Source organism: Loxodonta africana, chromosome X (genome assembly GCF_030014295.1).
Source record: "Loxodonta africana isolate mLoxAfr1 chromosome X, mLoxAfr1.hap2, whole genome shotgun sequence".
Lineage (NCBI taxonomy): Eukaryota > Metazoa > Chordata > Mammalia > Proboscidea > Elephantidae > Loxodonta > Loxodonta africana.
Window position 1 is genome coordinate 176131320 of NC_087369.1, and position 20158 is coordinate 176151477.

Below are 20158 nucleotides of genomic sequence, written 5' to 3' on the forward strand. Positions count from 1 at the left end.
GCTGGGGGCCAATGCCCTGGAACTCTGGGGTCTGGATCACGCTGTTCCCCGTCCACCCCCTGCAGGAATGAGGGCCTCAGGAGGTGGCCAGGGGCACCCCCACCGGGCTTCAGGAGGGGAACAGAGCAAGCCCAGGGCTAGGCGAGGTCACCACACAGGGCCAGGGGCTGGAGGGCGGGGCACACACGGGGAAATAAACGTGCTTTAGGTAAAAGGATGGAAGTTCCAGGTTTTTATTTGCCTGTTATAATTCTGATATTTATGTACATATATATATATACTTTTGTTTTTTGTAGAGGGCTCGTTGACAGACCAAGCAGAGGCATACGGGGCTGTGGCTACGGGTGGGGGCACAGTGGGGCTGGGAGAAGCCATTTTTCCTTTTTTTTTTTTTGTCTGTTTTTATTTTTCCTGGGATGGGATCATCAAAGCTAATTACTATAAAAGCTAGAAACCACCTAGAGACTGCGACATCTGCCTACACACTAGTGGCATATGGGGAAAGGGCAAAGGGACAAACTGTCAAAGTCACGATGTATTTACATTCCCAAGCTGGGGACAGGGGAGGTCGAGGAAAGGGACTGTTCAGACGACAGGCGGAATGGTGGCTGAGGGGGCGTGGGGGCAGTGGCGGCTGGGAGAGGCCCAGGGCATGGGGAGGGGAGGCGGTGACCCGCCCCTCACCCGGCAGTGATGCAGGCCACAGGGATGTTGCGTGGTGGGTACCAAAGGCAGCGTGTGTGAGATGCACCTGAAAGCCGGCCGTGAGGTGGGGTGGGCAGCAGGACGGGGGTGCAGTATTCGGGGGGGGGGGCCTCTGGGCTCTCCAGGTGACCTCCCCACCACCCGCGGCCAGCTCGCCCTGCTCCCATCCCGGTCGCGGCAGAGATGGCAAAGAAAAGGGAGCAGATGGTAGGGACACCAAGTTCTGTTCCAGCCCCAGCCAGGCTGGCCATGGAGTGGCTAGGGGCTTGGGGGGAGGCACGCAGACAGGAGGCACCAGCCCTGGCCTGGGGAGACCTCCTGCCACGTCTGCCCCCAGTGAGTGGTAAAGAGGGACAGCATCTCAGAGATCCCACTGGGGGCCCTTCCTAATTCCATTCCGTCCCCCAAACCAGGGTCTCTCTGCCCAAACAGCTCAAGCAGAGCTGGGGCAGAGTGCTGGGTGTGTAAGGGAGGGGTGCAGCTGGGTTTTGGCAATAAACTGGGGAACGGGGCTGAGGAGGGAGTTGGAGGCAGTGAGCACCTCTCCTCTGCCCCCAGATTCCAGCCCCGCCAGCCCAGGGCCAGAGGGCAGGGCCCGGGGTGCAGCAGGAAGGGGCAGGAGCCCCCTAATCCCAAGGTCAGGGCTCATCCCTGCTACTCCAGGGTCACTGCAGGGTTGATGGGGGAGGTGGCCCCAGAGCTGTCATTGCCACCTGCTGCCTCCTTCTCCTTCTTGCCGCTGTACTGGCCGATAAAGGAGCCGTCCTCATTGAACTGGACGTCCACACTGCCCCCATAATCAGCCAGGCTGTCGTCACTGCCCAGGGGCTTGATGTCCCCATTGAGGGATGGCTGGCTGCTGCCAAAGGCCTTCTCCTCGTTGTCGCTGCAGGGGCAGAGGGCTTCGTTTGCTACAGTGTCTGCTGGGAGGTGCAGCTTGGACCCTGGCCATTGTGGTAGCTACTGGGGCTGCCCAGGGAGCAGCTTTGGGCTTGTTGGGCTTGATGCTCCTGTGGCTGCCAAGGGTCCTGGCTGGCTGTGAGGGAGCAAGTGAGTGCTAGGCCTGGGGATGGGGGCCTTGGCGCTGTGTACATGAGCCTGAAGGGGGTGGGGAGGGAACACGTGTCCAGCTGCAGCCCATGCAGTGTCCTGGGGCTCCAGGCTCCCAGAAGCTGGGTGCCAGTGTGGGGCAGAGGAGTAGGGGGCCAGTTTTTCCCTGAAAGGGGGAACAACTGTGACTGGGGACAACTCCACTGGAGGAGAGGGCTGGGGCACAGAGCCCTGACCACACAGGGCACACTCTGCCCCCGGGGTCCTCACCATCCCTTCTTACCTCTCCAGGGACCTGAAGTCACCCCGCAGCACAGAGAAGAGAGAGAGACAGGGTCAGACAGGAAGGGCCGGGCGTGGCCAGCCCTGCGCCTGCCCACAGCTCACCTGTACTCGCCAAAAGTCTCATCTTTCATCGGCCGGGCCTCTGAGTCCACCTGGGTATCCTCCTTGTCCTTTACTGAAGACACAAAGAGAGAAGGGCCTGCTTCCTCCCCTGATCCAGCCTGTTCCTGCCCTCCAGGCCCCAGGCTCTAGGGCAGGGGGCCGGGGGCAGTGGGCAGGGGGCTGAGGCAGGGGGCTGTGGCAGGGGGCCCCTCTCCGCTCCGAGCGTCCCAGCCCTTTTCCTTGGCAGTGTTCCCTGGCACTTAGAAGCCCAGCAGCTTCCCCTGCCGGCCCCTGCCTGCCTCCAACAGGCTCAGTGGCCTGCTACGGGTTTGTAGAAAGGACAGCGGGTGAGGTGGCCCGCCACTCCCCCAAGCTCTGCCACCCTCGCCCTGCACCCAGCACCCCCAGGCCCTGGCGGGGCCGCCCGGACCCAGGGCTTGGGGGTCACCTGAGTACTTGCCACCCTTGCTGCGCTTGATGAAGCAGAGGATGAGCAGAATCAGCAGCAGGAGGATAACGGCGCTGACACAGCCGATGAACCAGCCCTCAGTGGCAAAGCCCGCTGGAGGCAGCCTCACCCGTCCTGGGGGCGGGGAGCAGACACAGCTCTGTCCCCACCGCCATGCTCGAAGGCCTCCCTCGGAGCTGCTGTTCCCCTGCGCCCTTGGGGGCTAGTTCCTCTGTCCCCAGCGGCTGGGCAGGGGTAGGAGCCCCTATAGGAGCCCTGAGGCTTGTGGAATGGTGCTCGGGTCCCCCCGGGGTTCAGAGGGTGGGGGACATCTGTCAAAATGGTTCCCTGTAAACAGTGACGTAAAAGGACCCCAAAAGAGTCCAATTCAGGCACCTAGACCCCTCCCATATGGGCCAAAGGGCCCGGGCCTGTGCCAGGGTCCTCACCAGTGCCATTGGTCTTCACCGCCATCTGGTGCAGGACTTTTTTCTCCTTGAGCAGGTGAATCTCGTAGTCAGTGTCTGGCTGTAGGTCCCACTGTGTGTAGGAGCTCTGGTTGTAGTTGACGTACTGTGGTGACGGGAGGTAGGCACTCACCTTCTCTGTGCAGGGGAGAGGGTGGGGTGAGCAGGAGCTCCAGGCAGACACCAGCTCTGCACCACCAGCCCCAAGGACCCCCTCTTTGCCCTCACCACCAAGGGCCTTGAACAGAATGTGGAACCGAAAGTTGCACTGGCCCTCCCTAGGGACCCAGGAGACGATGCTGTAGTTCTCGCCTGCTGTGGCTGAGATGTTGCCAAAATCCGGGCTCTCTGGGGGTGCGGGATGAGAGGAGGGTATGAGCTGCCAGGTCACCTCAGCCACCCCCGCCCCCGACCTGCCCAGGTCCCTCTCAGCTCACCGGACAAGGCCATGGTGCCTCCTTCCCGCACGATGGCCTCACCCGGGCCCTTCTTCGTGGTGGCCTGCAGCTGGAAGCGGTACCGAAGGTGGGGGTCGAGGTTGGTAAGGTTGTGCATCCGAAGCTCCGGGTTCCGAAGGTCAAACGACAGCTGCTCCTTGCTGCCCTCATCCACTGGGGGGACAGGAGGGCGTCATATTGGCCGTGCGCTCAGGCCCCCGGCACCCCCTCACCGCACTGCCCGGGCCTCCACGTACAGGGGTGGTAGGAGAGCACGTAGCCGGTGAGCACGCCGTTGTGGCTGAGCGGGGGCTGCCAGTGCAGCAGCAGGCTGGTGTCTGACTGGCACTCCAGATGCAGCGCCTCAGGGTGGCCAGGCACTGCGGACACAGACAGGAGCCGGCAGGGTCTCGCTGGGCTGGCCCCAGGGGAGGCAGGCGGGGACAGCACGGGGTGTGGACTCACCTCCCTCTGGTGTGCTGAAGGTGATCTCGCTGGCGGGCCCTGCACCCCGTCCGTTGAAGGCCTGCACCTCCAGGTGGTAGGAGCTGTAGGGCCGCAGGCCACTGAGGATGGCACTGGTGGTGTTGGCAGGCACCACCACGTGGCCTCTGTGCACATGCCTCTTGCTGTGCTTCCTCTGGCTGCCCTCCCACCAGTACGTCACCTGGGACAGGAGAGAGGACACCCGTGGGGACAGGGCAAGCAGAGACCCCAGCCCTGCTTCCCACTGCCCTGAGGGGGGCCCTTTCCCACCCATCCCCAATCCAAAGCCCATCTCAGGCCCTGTCGCCCTTGGCGGCCACACACCTTGCCCCACGGAGCACCCCCCTCTTGCCCCACACCACCTGGGACCCTTACGTTGTATCCCCGGAGGTGGCCTTTGACCTGGGCTGGGTCCACAGGCCACCACTTGACCAGCACAGCACTCGAGTTGAGGATCTTGACACCATCTAGCTGGGGGCTGGCCTGGGGGACTGGGAAGAGCCGGGACATGGGCGGCCCTGGACCTTCGCCCCAGCCCCCAGGCCAGCCCAGAGCTCCCCATGCTGGAGATGGGTTTGGGTGCCATACGAGGTGGGGCAGTTTGAGGAGGGGCAGGGTGCTTGAGGGTCTCCAGGTATCTCCCTGACTGTGTATTAACTGTGAGGGGAAAACAATAACTACAAGGAGGAAAAAAGTAGACAGAACTGTGACCCATAACCAAAGTTAGCATCTGGAAAGTTCCAGATTCAAGGAAACTAAAGCAGCACAACAACTAGAGACAAGGCATGATCCTGGGTGAACCCCCTGTGCTGGCAAGTGGGGGGCGGATTCTAGAGAAGGCATTATGGGGAAAACCGGTGATTTGGATTGGATACAGGCAGCCAGTTAGATAAAGGCATCGTACCAATATGGCCTTTCCTGACTTTCCGAAGGGTGCTTGGTTACATAAGAGAAGACCCTTATTCGTAGGAAGGACACAGTGGAGTGTTAGGAGGTAAGGGGCTGGGAGAACTTGGGGACTGGCTTGTCATGGTGGAAGGGGAGTGACCGAGCACCCCAACAATGACCTGCATGCTCACCCCTCCCTGCATGTGGGCAGGGCCGCCCATACTCACAGTCCTCCCCAGAGTAGCCAATGGTAACGTGGGGCTCAGGGCCCTTGCCCTGGCTGTTGACAGCCTGGACTCTGATCTCGTAGGGCACGAAGGTGGACGTGTTGGTCACCACCAGGAACGGCTTGCTCAAAATCTGCTCCTGCCAGGCTGCCCCCCGCACCCCTTGAGGGCGCCACTGTACCCGGTACTGAACCTGGGGGGCATTCCAGTCCATCCACTTGAGTGGCTGCAGGGCAAGCAGACAAGGATCTGGTGGCCAAGGGCACTGGCCCATGGGCCAGGGCCACCCAGGACCCCACCCACAGCCTGGCTACCTGGACCCACTCACTGCTCCATTTTGGGCAGAGTCCTGGGCCCCTCACCTTCCACGTGATGACCATGTTGTTGGTCTCATTCCCTTCCCCCCTCACATCCACGGGGTTCTTCTCTGGGGCTGCAAAGCAACATGTCTGCACATCACGGCCAGGGCGGTGATGGCTGGAGGCCCAGGGACAAGGGGCCCGCCACTCTAAGCAGGGGAGCCCACCTTCCCCTGGCTCACTCCGGAGGTCTGATCCCTCTCCAAGCCCCCTCAGAGCTGGGCCCCAGGCATCTGACCCTCCCTGCCTGGTACTCACCTGCCTCAGGTGTTAGCACAGTCTCGGAGGCCGGGCTGGGCTCCCCAGGGCCATACTTGTTGATGGCAGTGACCCTAAAGGTGTAGTGGATGTAGGGTGACAGCTTAAGGGTGGTAGAAGTCTGGTTCCCTGGCACCTTGCCCAGGCTGTACCATTTCTCCGGCTCCATTTTCTTGTCTTCAAATTCAATGTCATACTCTGCCAAGCGGTGAAGCAGCAATGGAGTAATTGCATGGGGCGTGTGGCAGAGGGGTAGGCATGGGGAGGGAGGGGACCAGGCCTCCACCTTCCCCACTGCCCCCTCCCCTTGTGTGCCCAGAAGGCAGGAGAGGCCACGCTGCGGCCACTTACTCTCAATGGGAGCGTTGTGGTCCTCGGCGGGGCTCCAGGATAGACGCACCTGGCACTGCTTCAACAGGTGGCGATCGGACAGTTCCAGCTGGGGCACTGGCCCAGGGCTCCCTGAGGGCCACGGAGTGTGGGTCTCTGCCCCGCTCAACCTTCTGGGCCCAGGGGTCTGCCTCCCCTGCCCCAGGCCCCAGGCCTGTGACTTGCTAGCCCCCCAGGACTCACCCACCACCAGGAGCTGGGCCCTGCTCTCCACCACGTCTAGCTTGGTGCTGGCCACGCAGCTGTAGTTGCCCTGGTCGCTGTAGTCCAGGCTCTGGATGATCAGGCGGCTGTCCTCGATGAAATACCTGAGTGGGCAGGGCAGTGTTGTCCTTCTGCCCCCAGGAGCCCCATCGCCGCCCTGCCCCCTCACCTGCTGGAACCTCCCACTCGGAGCAGACCCAGGAGGGTTTGCACCTGGACTTCCTGCTTTTCCCACTCTGCTCCCTCCACCGCCCTACTGGACCCTCACTTGTCACTGTCTCCAAGCTCCTGGAGGTCACGGCCATCCCTGCGCCAGGTGATGCTATGCTTCAAGGAGGGGTCAAAGGAAGCCTGGCATGTGAACGTCACCCTCGAACCCTTCTTCTCAATTGCACTCTGGGGCCCCTGCGTGATCCGAGTGGCATCTGAGGGCAATGAAGGGATGGGTCACTCTCGTGTCACCCAAAGACCTTGGCCCTCCTTCCCAGGGGCATCGCCATCCCCATCACAGGAGGGCACCACCTGACCTTTGACCTGCAGGTTAGCCACAATGGTCACATTGTTTTGGTCATTGGTGGCCTGGCAGAAATAGCGTGCGGTGTCATTGGCCTGGAGGTCCCGGATGCCCAGGGTCCCATTGGCGTAGGGGAAGAAGCGCTCATCCTGAAGTACTGTTGCCCCCTCCTCGTCGAGCCTAACAGACACAACGGGCAGGCTCGGGACCCCCGCCATGGCACCTGCAGGCCTCCCCGCCCTCCCCAGGCACCTGGACCCTTACCACTGGATGCTGGGCACGGGGGCCCCAAAGGCCTTGCACAGAAGGTAGGCTGTGCTGCCCTCGACGGCCAGGTACGTCTGGTTGTCTGGAGTCAAGATTTTGGTGGGCAGCTCTGCAGAGGAAGTCACAGGAGGTGGATAGGGCTCTCCTCCACACCCTCAGGCCTCGAGGCCCCTCTGCTTCTTTCTCCCTGCCATGCTGAGCCTCCCAGGCGCCAGACTCCCATCCCCTCCCACTCAGACGCCTTCCCATCCTATCCTTCATGAATCAAGGCCCGACTGACTGCCCCTTCCAGAAAGTCTTCTGTTGGGAGGATGGCGAGCACATGTGGTGAAATGTGAGGAGGAAGACAGCCCCCACAGGCTGGCTCCACCAGGCAGTGCCAGCTTCGGGGACAGACGGGGCACTCACGGACAACATAGATGTAGGCATTGGCCAGCAGGAGTCCATGCCGATTGCGGGCCTCACACTGGGTCACCATGGTGTCACTGGGCTGCACATTGCTCAGGATCAGGGCGTCTCCTTGCTGGGTCCTGTACTTCTGGTCCTCGCTCAGCTCTGTGGGCACAGTCGGGGCAGGGCACAGGCTGGGCAGGGCCCTGAGCGGCACTGAGGACCCTCCACTCCCTCCTTGCCCCCTCTTCCTTTTCTTCCTCCCCATCCTCTTCTTCTTCTCCCTCCCCCTCCTCTTCCTTGTCCTGCAGCCCCCAGGGCTCACCTGCCTGTGGCCCCTGCCCACACCCCTGCTCACCCGTCAAAGGGATCCCGTTGATTCTCCAGGTGACCTCGGGTTGGGGCCTGCCTTGGACCTGGCAGTCGAGGCGTGCAGTCTCTCCCGGCCCGTACAATTGGCTCTGGGGCTTGTGCAGCCAGTATGGGGCAGCTGAAGGAAGGGGAGGGCAGCCTGAGCCCAAACTCGCTCTCACCCCCAGCATGAGCACATCAAGCCTGCCCCATGAAACGGCTCCCAGGCCACCACCCCAGGAGGTCATCTGGGGAGCCCATGGCAGCTGGGGCAGCCATACCCTCCACAGTGACATAGTAGGCATGCCGGGCAGTGCCCAGCGGGTTCTCAGCCAGGCAGCGGTACTCGCCGTCATCCTCCTCGCCCACATTCACCAGCTGCAGCGTCTTGTTGTGGTTCTGGTAAGTCACGCGGTCAGCTGGCATGGGGCCACTTGGGCGAAGCCACTTGATGGTGGGCGTAGGGCTGCCCAGGGAGGAGAGTAGAGGAGAGACAGCACAGGCCGGTCACCCATCTCCATGGCAGAGGCCGCCCCCCACCCCCACCCAGGAGCCCAGACTCACAAGCCCTCAGCAATGCACTCCAGGACCAGGGGCTGTCCCTGCAAGGCCACCAGGTGGCTGCTGGAGTTGGTAGGGAAGAGCAGGCGTGGCTTCCTGTCAATCATGCTGTTGGCTGGGAGGAGAAAGGGGTGGCGTGACCCACTTCTCCCCCACCCCCAAGGCACAAGCTTAGGGGAGCTTGCCCCAGCAAGCCCATGGGGCCTTGGTCCCCTCCTCTGTAAAAGGGAGGGCCCCCACTCTGCTCTCGCTGTCTCGCAGGGTCTGGGCAGGATTCCAGGGGAGCCAAGCTGTCCTTGAGGAAGACGGGCATGCCTGAGGGTGACAGAGGAGTTGCGGGGGTTCAGAGCCTTTGGGACTCACTGGCCTTGACCCGGAGGTCAATGGGTTCCTTCTGAATGATGGTGCGGGCGCCCAGGAAATGGGCATGGCAGATGTAATCCGAGTGGTTGTCCGTAGTGAGCACATTAGCAAAGTACAGGTTCCCGTCCTGACCCATTGTCACCCGCTCGTCCTGCTTGATGTGCAGAATCTCTGCAGGGGCACAGAGGACAGGTTGGAATCCATCCAGGAAGACCCCCTGCCCCGTCCACTGCCTGGGCAGTGCCACTCACTGCTGTTCATCCAGTAGATGCGAGGAGGCTCAGCACTGAGGGGCGGGTGGCAGGGCAATACCACCGGCTCCCCTTCCTCTACCTCCACCGGCTTCACCGTCTCCTTTGACCACTTGGGGGCACCTAGAAGGGACAGAGGGGCTGGCACTACGGGTTCCAACTCTCTACCTGGCCAAGGCAGTGTCGGGGGCAGGAGACAGAAGGAGGAAGGGCTCTTCTGGAAGATGAGGTGGGGGGGCAGGCTGAGAGTTCTCTTAGAACACTGCTGTGAGGATGTCCGTGTGAGGAGGGGCAGAGACTCTGGGTCCTTTGGGGGCTCAAGGCTGAGACTAGCCCTCCCAGGACAACACGAGGGTAGGCCCAGCACTCAGCTCCGGGGCCCTCCTCCCCAGGCAGATGGATGGCTCCTCACACTCCCTCTGTCAGTCTCTCCCCTCTGCCTCCCCCTGGCTCCTCCACTTTCCTCATTCCTCCACCTTTGCTTCTCCCCCTTCCTGCTCTCCAGTCTTTGTATTGATCCATGTCACCCTTTCCCGGGGGGGGGGGGTTCCCTCCTCCTCGTTTCCTCCTAGCTGAACCTCCTGCCTTCTTTAGCTCTCCTTCCCCCTCTCTGCCCCTCTGGTTACCTTGGGAATCGTTGCCATGGTTTCTGTGTCAGGATGATGGAAGGGTCTGTGACTCCTGCATGCGTCCAGGCTCCCCTCCCCCACCACTGCATCTCAGCCTCCCCCACCCATCCCTGTCCCTGTCCTCATCCTCCTCGGGGTGGGCAGGGAGGGAGCCATCCATCTGGCTGGGGAGGAGGGCCCCAAAGCTGAGTGGGGATGCAGGGGTATGGAGTGGGTGGCCAAGAGACATGCCACTAAGCCCAGGCCCGGCAGGTGCTGCTGCCTCCACTCTGAACAGGGTGCTGAGGCAGGACAGGGCCCACCACAAAGAGGGATGGAGAGAGGGAAGACAGATGGAGAGCGCAGCTCAGGGGCAGAAAGATAGAGGGAGGAGGCAGGGGCAGCAACAGAGCAGTGAGAAAGGGGGCAATGGAACGGATTATGCCAGTCCCCTTGGCATGTAAGCAACCAGCGGGGAAAGTGGCTTGCTTCCAGCCCAGGGTCCGGTACAAGCTCCTGGGGGCCTGTTAGAGGGACTCTGTCCAGCCCACCACCCTCCAGGCTCCTGCAGAGCTGCGCACCCTCAGCCACGAGCTGGATCTCGTGGGACATGGCAGTGCCCAGCTTGTTGCTGGCAAAGCAGCGGTAGGTGCCCTGGAATCTCTGAGCGAAGTTGTTGTTGCCCGTGAAGGTGAAGGAGCCTGAGTGGGCCGCCTGGTGCACAGTCACGCCTAGCTCCTCCTCAGGTTTGAAGTGAATACCATCCCGTGTCCAGCGAAATCTGTGGGCAGAGAAGGGCTGGAGGCCTGAGGCCCTGGAAGCCAAGACAGAGGCTGAGCTGGGCCTGAGGCAAGGGTGACAGCAGCCAGGGCCCGGGGGAGGGGGGTCAGGGCATGAGAGGGTGGCGGTCACTCACTGTACTTCGGGTTTGCCACTGGCCTCACACTTGAGGCTGATGTCATCGGTGGGGAAGACAACCAGGCGCCGGGGTGACTGCTCTGTGATGACGGGTGGCTCCATCACTGTGGAGGGACCGGAGAGTGCTGGTGACGGGGGCAGGGCAGGTACCATAGCCTCCCCCTGGTCCGTAGTGTAGGCGGCAGGGGCTGAAGCCCTCAGAAGCCCCAGAGCCATGGTGGGAGGGAGCGAGAGGGGAAGAAGATGTAGGACGGCACCCGACTAGCTCAGCACCAGATTTGTGGGGCAGGAAAAGCAGGAGAGAGAAAGGGACATGTGTGTCCGGGAAAACACTCCCAACCCTGCCCCCAACTTACCGTGGTGTCCCTCATCTGGGACATCCGGGCAGCAGGGAGAGAAGGAGAGAGATGCTGAAACTGCCCCAGCAGGGGCCCATAGGGAAGGGGAAAGGGGAATAAGGGGGCTGTGCCATGGGGCACGCACGTGCTGGGCTGCAGGCACAGCAGGTCAAGGCCCAAAGGGACAGCACAGAGCGTGGACAACTGCAGGCAGGCAGAGGGAGAAAGGCTGGCTTTCCGCTAGGGGCACCCTGGGACAGACTCCTGCATGCTTCTGGCAGGCCTGGTAGGGCCAGCAGAACTCAGCAGCCCCCTCCCCCACCCACCCCACCCAGGATGCTTTGGAAGCTGGGAGACAGACAGCCAGCCATAGCCAGTGCCCTGTCCCCGCTCCCACCCACTTCCTTCCTAATCCAATTAGCTCAACTCAGGGTTTTCAATTATCAGGGTCCATCCTTTAGAGGCCGGCTGCACCACCCCCAGCTCTCCCAAAGGCCCCAGGGCAACAGCAGCAGAGTCTCCACAGCCAGAAGTGCCAGTAGCCCTCTTCTCTCCTCCTTCCTCCTGCCCACCCCCCAGTGCCCTGGGACAGAGGTCAGAGTGTACTGCCCAGCCCCAGGACTCCGCCTGGCACTGGTGGCTGGGAGGAGGAAGGGAGCAGGAAAGGAGGGGGCTGCCTCAGAAAGCTTTGTCTCTGCAGAAGACCTCAGTGCCAAGGCCCAGGGCAGAGGCGGCCCCCTGGGGACACCGAAGAATGGCCTGAGCTGGTACAGGCAGCCTGAGAGCAAGGGAGAGTGACAGGAACAGCAAGATGAGAGACTGGCTTGGTGGAACCCAGTAACCCGGTACCTTGGAGGCAGCAGAAAAAGAGACAAAGTGGCTGGGAAAGGGAGGAAGCGGGGGCCGGAGGAGAGGTTCCAGGAGGGAGGTGTCCTCCTGCAGTGTTGGGGTCAGTGCCAACTATGGGTCAGTGCCCAGGGCAGCTTGGGAGCAGCTGCCATGGTCTTTGACCTAGTTTTCTCTCCCCACTGCTATCTTTTCTAAATCCTCCCCGCCCCTCCATGCAGACCCACCCACACAAGATGGCCCAGCCCATCTGGTGGAAGGGCAGGCTGATGCCCAGGGTAGGACTCTGGGGTTTTGGGCTAGGTAGCAGTGCCTGAGAGGTGGCAGAGCAGGAAGGAGGAAGGTGCGGGTCTGGGAAGGTGTGTGCAGGTGTGCAGTGGGTGGATCACAGTGTTGGTGCATGGCCCTGGAGGTGTTTGTCCACAGTGGGCTCTTGTCTCAGGACATCTGAAGATTTGTATGTGTGTGCCCAGAAGCCAGCATACAGGGCTGTATTGTCTGCTCACCTCTGTCTGTGTGGACGGCTGTGTTCCTTTGTGTTGAAGCCCTCACTTCTGTTTTGGTTTGTGTGTCTGTGTGCCTCCTCCTCTGCCTCCCCCCGGTGTCGCTGCTCCTTTGTATCTCTGTGATATCTCTGGCTCGACTGTGTCTACTCGTGTGTGTGTGACCTTGTGTATCTGTGGCTGGGGAGCCTGCACTGGTGTGACTGCATGGACCTCCATGTGCATGTCTAAGGGGTGTCCCCAACCTTCATCCTGTCAGCCGCTCTTCATTTCCTCCAACACCCCCCACCCCTGCAGCCCCTGTCCCATTCCTGGCACGGACAGTGTCTTCACCTTCCGGACACAGACACTGACTTCCTTAATGCCCAGGCCCAGACATAAGGGTGGGATAGGAGGAGGGGAAGGAGCAGACTGCAGACACATGAATGCCCTCCAACACGATACCCCATGAAACGCTCCTCACATCGTCCCTCCAGTCACTTGGAGCAGCAGGTTCACATTTCCTGCCCACACTCAGGAGAAAGCACTGTTACACTGACACACCCACCAACCATGCAAGCGTACGTATATTCAGCCCACTGGCACATACACACCCAATGCTAACAGTCAAATAGCCCCAGACCTTCACAAACCTGACTCACTTAAGGAAATCAGAATCAAACTCACGAATATCCACACCTAGTCAATCACAACCACAGATGTACATGCACACATAGACAGTCTGTCCAACTCCCAAGCACACACAAGTACTCATGTCAGTTACAACCCTACAGCCACACTCCCAAACCCCCACTCTCCTACCCCTGAACTCCCCCACAAGGTCACCCCTCAATATTAGCACCATTATAACCATAGACCCGTGCTCCAGCAGCCCACCCCTACCAAATAAGCTGAAACCAAAAACAAAAAAACAAACCACTGCCTTCAACCTCATAGCGACCCTATAGAACAGAGTAGAACTGCTCCATAGGGTTTCTAAGCGGCGGCTGGTGAATTCAAACTGCCGACTTTTTGATGCACAGACAGGCTCTTAATCACTGCACCACCAGGGCTCCCACCACCAAATAACTACACATTAAATCCTAAGAATCCAGAATGCTGCTTGCCTGGGCCTGGGGTTTTCAAGGTGTCATTTTTCTCTCAAGGGGCCAAGATGTGAAAGACCCAGCTCTGGATTACACAAGTCAGAAGCAGAGGCAAGACTTGAATCCAGGTGTTTCCACAAGCCCCATACTCCAGCCCACCACATCCCTCCCCGGTGTGGTCGGCCTGGGAAGTGGAGGAACCCCCAGGTAGGTGGGGACGGGTGGGGCCTGCAAGGCAGAGGGTAGAGCAGGCAGGGACTGCGGTCTGCAGGTCCGCGAGACGGCGGCTGTCCGTGGTACTGAAATCTCCCGGGCCAGGCCCCGCCGCTGTTCCCTGTCCGTGGTTCTGACACCCGGCACCTCCCATCTTGCCCTTCTCTCCGGAGGCACCCAACGTCCTGGGTACCTCCTACCCACCCCGTGCACAAGAAAGGAGGGGCGAGGGTCCAGAAGGGAGGAAAGGCGAGAAGGCCGAAGATAAAGAGTGTCCCAGCGTTGTGGTGAAGGGAGCACCAAGGGTCCCTCCAGCTTACTCACATTCCTCGGGGATCTGGATGAGCAAGCAGGGACTGCACAGAAGGAGAAGCCACACGTACCGCAGCGCCACAGCCATCTTCCGGGCGGCGCCGGCGGCTCGGCGCGGCACAGCCGGCCGAGCTCGGCTGAGGCTCCCGCCCAGGGACAGGGGGCTGGTGGGAGGCTCGGGGCGGGAGCTGTGGGTGGGGGCACTGGGAGAGGGGGGGAGGGAAGGGAAGGGTAGAGAGGAGAGAGAACGTTGGTGACTAACATGTGGGCGAGCCCAGGCTCTTGGCCCCGCCCCCAGCCCCGCCCCCGCAGGCCCGCTCCCCACCCCTCCCCACCACCTCAGAGGAAGAAATCTGGAAGATACATCGCCTGGCTGGTCCTCCAGGTTGCCTTCCATTTCCTTCCTACTTTCTGTCTGTGCCTTCCCACCAGCTGCCTCCCCCGCACCAACTTGTTGCCCTAATCAGCTCCCCTGGGCATGCCACAGGCTGCTCTGTGCACATGTCCCCAAGTGTGTCTGGATGTGCTTGTGAGCAGGTGTCCGTGGCTGTGTGTGTGCACGTGTGGGCACATTCGTATGTGTCTTCTCTGGGGGGGAGGGGTGCTGAGTCCGCCTGTGTGCTCTCAGGAGTGTGTGAGTCAATGTGTGGCTGAGGGAATTAATGCATGGGTCTGCAAGGTGGGTGTGTGCACACATGAGCATGTGCGTGAGTTCTTGTGGGAAGTCTGAACTCACGTCTTCTAGCTGTGTGTGCGCACGTGTGTGTGTCTTCTTGTGTGTATGTGTGGAGGGTGAATCCACATGTCTGTGACGTGTGTGTGTGCTCATATGTTTGTGTGTGTATTTGTGTCTGTGTAAAAAAAATTTTTTTTTATATCTGTGGGGGATGAACCCTCATGTCTGCTATCTCTGTGTGCATATACAACTAGCATTTGTGCATACACATATAGAGAAGGGCTCTTGTCACAGCCCCATTGCTGTGCGTTTCAAAGCCAACTGGTCCTTGGGTGCTGTTACGGACTAAAAAGCCAGCAGGGGAGCTTGGGAAATGGGAATAGGAAAGGGAGGAAAGAGGCCAGAGATGGCTGCATTTCACAGAACAGGGCTAAGAAAAGGAAGAAGAAGGAGGAAGGAAATCTACGCTTGAGACTTGGAGGAAGGGAGGAAAGCACCTCCCTGCTGTGTCTCTCAGTGCCCCCCCAGCAATAAAGGTGACTGTGGCCTCCCCCTTCCAGATGCTCCAGGGCAGAGGTCAGCCTGAGACAGTGTTTCTGATGCTTCTCAAGGAAACCCTGGTGGCGTAGTGGTTAAGACTTGCGGCTGCTAACCAAAAGGTCAGCAGTTCGAATCCACCAGGCGCTCCTTGGAAACTCTATGGGGCAGTTCTAATCTGGCCTATGGGGTTGCTATGAGTCGGAATCGACTCGATGGCAATGGGTTTGGTTTTTTTTTCTCAAGTGTTTGGCAGTCCCAGCTCCTGGGTCTTTTTCTGGTTCTTCAGGGCTCAACACTGCTAGCTAGATGTGTCCGCCCCAGGCCCAAGCAACACCAGCAATGCCACATCCCACCTGTGTGCAAGGAGCCCTGGAGACGGGAGCTTGGGGACTCCTCTGCCCATGACCAGGAGAAGAAAGAGACATCCGAGAGGACATACCACTTAGACTTCAAATGAAGGGGGTGAAAAAGAGGCAAGTGGTGAAGGTATAGGAGAGGCAAGAGAGGGCGTTGTCCTTACCAAATCCACACTGGCCATCCTCTCTCATCAAAAGGGGACCAGGCCTCATCCAGAATGCCAAAGAGGTGGGCAGGGAGGCTTGAAATGCTGTGCTAAGGAATCCAGACTCTGTCTGGAGGCAACCAGGAGCCACAAAATGGTTTCGTGTAAGGAGGTGACCAAGAAGAGTGGTGAATGTGGCAGGAAGAATAGATGGTGAAGAATGAGCAGTCTGCTAGGAGCTCTCAGACCCCCCACCCAGAGCTGGAGGAGGGAGATGCCCCATGAAGGCCAAGAGACTGACTTGGAGGGTGGGAACTGGAAAGCTGCGGCCCAGAGAGGACAAGAGTGGGGTTTGTGCAGCCCCAACCTCCCAGCACAGCCTGTGCAGGCAGGGTGGCCTGGGGCTGCTCTGGCCTGACTTCAAGGAAGCAGTAGGAGACTCAGATCAGAAAGCAGGCAATCAAACAGCAGCCTCGGGGGCACCGAGCCCTCCCATCTTAGGAGGGGGAAGGGAGGGAAACTGGAGCCAGAGAGCTCAGAGGACCATCCCGCAGCTCGCTCCATTTGTTGGAATGACAGTCTAGATCCTGCCAGCTCCCCTGTCTATCCTCCAAATCTAAGCCCCTGGAACGGTGCTTACCCAGGGGGGTGTACACAGGGAAATGTGATACCCAAGCCCTGGTCCCCACTCCCTCCCTAGTCCTGGCCCCATCCTGACTCCCCACCACCTCACACCAATCTCTTTGGTTCTCCTGGTATTTGCCACCCAGCTAGCCAATGCCCCAGGCATTGCAGACAGGCAGAAGCCAGAAGGTTTCGAGGCCCCTGACAGCTGGGAGGGGCTCTCCCTCCCCCTCCTGCTGCTTCCGGGCTCAGATCGCTCGCCATTCATCGGGCAATTACTGAGCAAGCGGCTAAGGTTGTCAGCCCAGCAGGCCCCCCGCCCCCATCACCACACCGGGGCGAGGGAGAGGGAGGTGGGGGCGGTCCGCAAGCTGGTGTACAGATGGAGCCAAGGCCATGTCTGCAAGGAGGGCAGACTGGGGAAGACTGAAGGTGACAGACAGAGCGAGAAAAAGGCAGGAGAGGATGAGAAGCAGAGCTGGGGAGGGTGGGGCAGGGACTAGAGACAAAGACCATGACAACCAAGATGGAGACTGTTTGGAAGCAGAGACCCAGGCAGCAGGGAAAGGAGATGAGGGAAAAGAAGTACAAAGGGTGAGAGACAGCCACAGAAGCACTGATGAGAAATGGCAGAGAGTGAGGAGAGCAGAGAGGGATGGGGGCATGCGTGTGCGCGAGGCTGAGAGGCGCCTCTGTGGCGTCCTTGTCCCTGGGGTGGCGGGGGTGGGGGAGGAGTGAAGATGGGCGGGGGGGGGCATGGAGAGGACTTCTCGGTGGGGCCGAGAGTGTAGACAAAGCCCCTTAGCAACCTAGTGGATAGGTTCCCGCCCACTTGTGGCGCTGAGGCAAGGGAAGGCTGTAAGACAAACGTCAGCCACTGCTGGCTGACCCAGGGAGAAGGCTGGGCTCGCAGAGGGGGACCAAGAGGGAAGAAGCACCCAGAGGGTCCCAGTAGATTCTTGCACTGGGAAGTGCGAGACACAAGTGGGACCCTGGGCCTGAGTGGGTTCAGGACCGGAATCCATCCTCCCCAGGGCCTCCCGCCTTGGACAGGGACAGGCCGGAGGAAGGGTGTGGCAGGCCCCTGGAGGAGGAAGCCAGGCTTCCAGAGAGGAGCTTAGAGGGCTGAGGGGAGCCCCGCCTATGCCCCGCCCCAGCATTCTGGTGCTCTCTGGATTGTCCCGGGAGTCTTGGCCCAATGGGACCCCTCTTCTGCATGGTAAGCTAGGCAGCAGACCCTCCATGCTGGATTGCCTGGGAACGAGCTGGGAGGTGGTGAAGGCTAGCTTAGACCTGGGTTGGCTGCTGCCCACCCCCCCAACACACACACACACACACACGCACACACCTCGGGAACCTCTGCCATGCCAAGCCCAAAGGGCGCGCTGTGTGTGCACACAACGAATAGGGATGCCAGCCCCTGTTCCCACCTGGAGTCCTTTTCTCTGCCCCTCCCAGCTGATAGAAATGGGCCTGCCCAAAGCACAAGCAACAGAGGGTCCTTCAAGGGAGTGAATCCCCAGGGCCTCCAGCCCCTCCCACCCAGCTGTGTGTGTGTGTGTGTGTGTGTGCGTGTGCGCATGTGTGGTAAGAGCAGTACACGAAGGGGCAGCCCCAGTCGGGTGTGAGAGGGTCAGAGTCCAGGTGCCGGGGCTGTGTGTGCCTGGGGGGAAGTAGGGGCACCCATGTCTGGACTGTATTCTCAGCAGGGCTGGTTGGGAGCCTTTGTGCCTGGTGGTGTCACCTCCACCCCATACACTATGTTCCTTTAAGGCTCTTCCTTACCCTCCCCGCCCCAGGCTGTGGCTGGCGGGTTTCCATGGTGATGCAGCCCAGCTCCTTGCAGAGCTGGGGGAAGCCAGAGGAAAGCCTCACTGCAGCCTAGTTGGTTATTTCAATAATACATAAAGGAGGCAGCCGGTGGAAGCCCCACAGGTAACGGGCCCAGACTTTTTAAAGAGCCACAGCCCATGTGGGGCAGCTGAAGCTGCGGCTGCTGTCTTGTCCTCCGTGCTCCCCAGGGTGGGGGTGGGTGTTCTCCCTGAGTGACAGCAGTTCACCAGTGGTGGACGCTTCTCCAGAAACTCTGGGGAGGGGGTGCAGTGGGACAGAGGCTAACCCTTTGTGGGGAGCAGAGGACAGTCCCCACTAGGGAAGGAAGGGAGTGGATTCCCACCATTGCCAGCCATGACATCCATTTTTTCTTCCACCCTTAGCGGGGGTCTCTCCACCTCTGGGATCCCAACCCAGATCATACCATGTACCAGGTATACTTACTCTTCTGAGCACTTTTACAAACATTTACTCATTTAATCTTCAAAATTCCCCAGCAAAGCAGGTGCTATTGTCACCCCCATTTTACAGATGTGTGTGAGAGAATTTGAGAAATGTGTCCAAGGTCACAGAGCTACTGAGGGTGGGCCCAGGCAGCCTGATGGTGTGGCGCTCATGGTGAGGAGGGGGACTAGATTGAGTGGAGGCATTCAAAGTCACCAAAGGCTACTCAGGTTGAACTTGCCTCTTGTGCTCAGGAGTCAGGGTCTGGACAAGGATGGCCTCCAAGCCATCCCAACCCCTGGGGAAGGGCTTATTTGCTAGGCAGATGGCAGGCAAATGCAGGGAGCAGGGAGCAAAATCTTGGGAGGGAGGTTATGTGGAAGTAGGATGTGGCCAATCTCATGTCTCAGGACAGAGCAGAAACCTGACCCCAAACAAGCCATTCCTTCCCTCAGGCTCCCCCCAATTCAAGCCCTGGGACAGGCTGGGTTTCTCAGGCCTCTCCCCAATCATCCACAATTTTGGCTTGCTCTGGCCTCTCTCTCAATCCCAGGCTCCAGGGACCCCTCACAAGAGACTTCAGCCACCAGTAAGCCCCCCGCTTCCCGCCGCGCCGGCAGAGCTTAGGCGACAGTGTTCCACTCTGTCCCTGTGCTGAAGCGGAAGCGGAGGCCTGGCAGGAGCTCCACCTCCCATACCCCTGGACCCTCAGTGCAAGAGTCCTCCCCCAGATCTGGAAAGCCAGGCTCCAAACAGGACCAGAAACCACCAGACCTAAGAAATGCAGCAGCAGGTAACAGGAGCCCCTCCCTAGCTCCGGGGCTCCCTGCCAAGCTGGGGTGACCCTAACACTAGAGGTGGCTTTGGGGAAAAGCCCCACAGAGGCATTCCGGTCCTGGGGCTGTCTGCCCACATTGCCTGCCTCAAGCAACAGACGGGGAGAGGAGGCTGGAGGACAGGTAGGCCCAGGAGATGGTAAGGGCACCACACGGCGGAGAAGTAGCAAGCAAAGGTGGAAAGCAGAGGGGATGCGGGGCCAGGCGCCAAGCCCACAGCTTGGAGGGACCTAGCCCCCACTCCTCAGGGCTTGCAGCTCAGACCAGACAGTCCTGGGGCACCTGGCCCAAGTGGGGGAGGGGGCTGGAAGCAGCTCAGACCCTGCTGGCCTCTCTGGCCACCCTCGGGTTGCCCATTCTCAAAGGGTTAAATGACCGAAGGGGAGCACAGGAAGCCTGGAGTGGACAATGCAGCCTCTGTCCTCCCCAGGGCCTCCAGATTCCTAAGGCATGAACGCAGACAGCAGGGGGAGGGGGCTGGGGGTCACCCCACCTCTGGGAAGCCACAAGCTGGGGTGGGCTAGAGCCCTGCCCATCCCTATATCATCCAGCACTACTTGCCTGCCACTGCGGCCACCACCCTCAGCCCTACCCCTTCCCAGCACAGGCCCTACTGGGGCATCTGAGGGGACCCACGTGGGCCCATGCAGATGTGTGTGCATGCTCACTCACTCTCACGCGCGCACACGTATGCACTCTCATAACCAGGCGTGAGATATGATCCACACATGCAAATAGGAAGACAGGAAACAGCGATCCCATCCCACCCTGCCCTGAGCCTCCCCAGCGACCAAACTCTGCTGGGCAAACCTCTGAGGTGGGGCTGCCCTCACTCCCCCACCTGCATGGCAGAGTGCTTTAGAATGGAGGCGGGGAG

At 60.2% G+C, this 20158-nt stretch overlaps 1 protein-coding gene across 1 annotated transcript; it reads right to left on the bottom strand.

The window, feature by feature from the left end:
• Positions 1 to 1185: 1185 nt before the first annotated feature.
• Positions 1186 to 13935, bottom strand: L1CAM (L1 cell adhesion molecule). Its single transcript, XM_064277758.1, has 25 exons — positions 13839 to 13935; positions 10528 to 10633; positions 10193 to 10392; positions 9004 to 9126; positions 8753 to 8923; positions 8393 to 8504; positions 8110 to 8294; positions 7836 to 7967; positions 7496 to 7642; positions 7085 to 7196; positions 6834 to 7000; positions 6575 to 6731; positions 6286 to 6410; positions 5713 to 6174; positions 5458 to 5528; positions 5096 to 5321; positions 4356 to 4471; positions 3960 to 4161; positions 3752 to 3874; positions 3495 to 3668; positions 3286 to 3405; positions 3040 to 3195; positions 2591 to 2725; positions 2143 to 2215; positions 1186 to 1591 (listed from the first exon to the last, which is right to left on the bottom strand). Exons 1-25 carry the CDS (start codon positions 13912 to 13914, stop codon positions 1360 to 1362), a joined length of 3903 nt encoding a protein of 1300 aa, XP_064133828.1. The 5' UTR covers positions 13915 to 13935; the 3' UTR covers positions 1186 to 1359.
• Positions 13936 to 20158: the final 6223 nt, after the last annotated feature.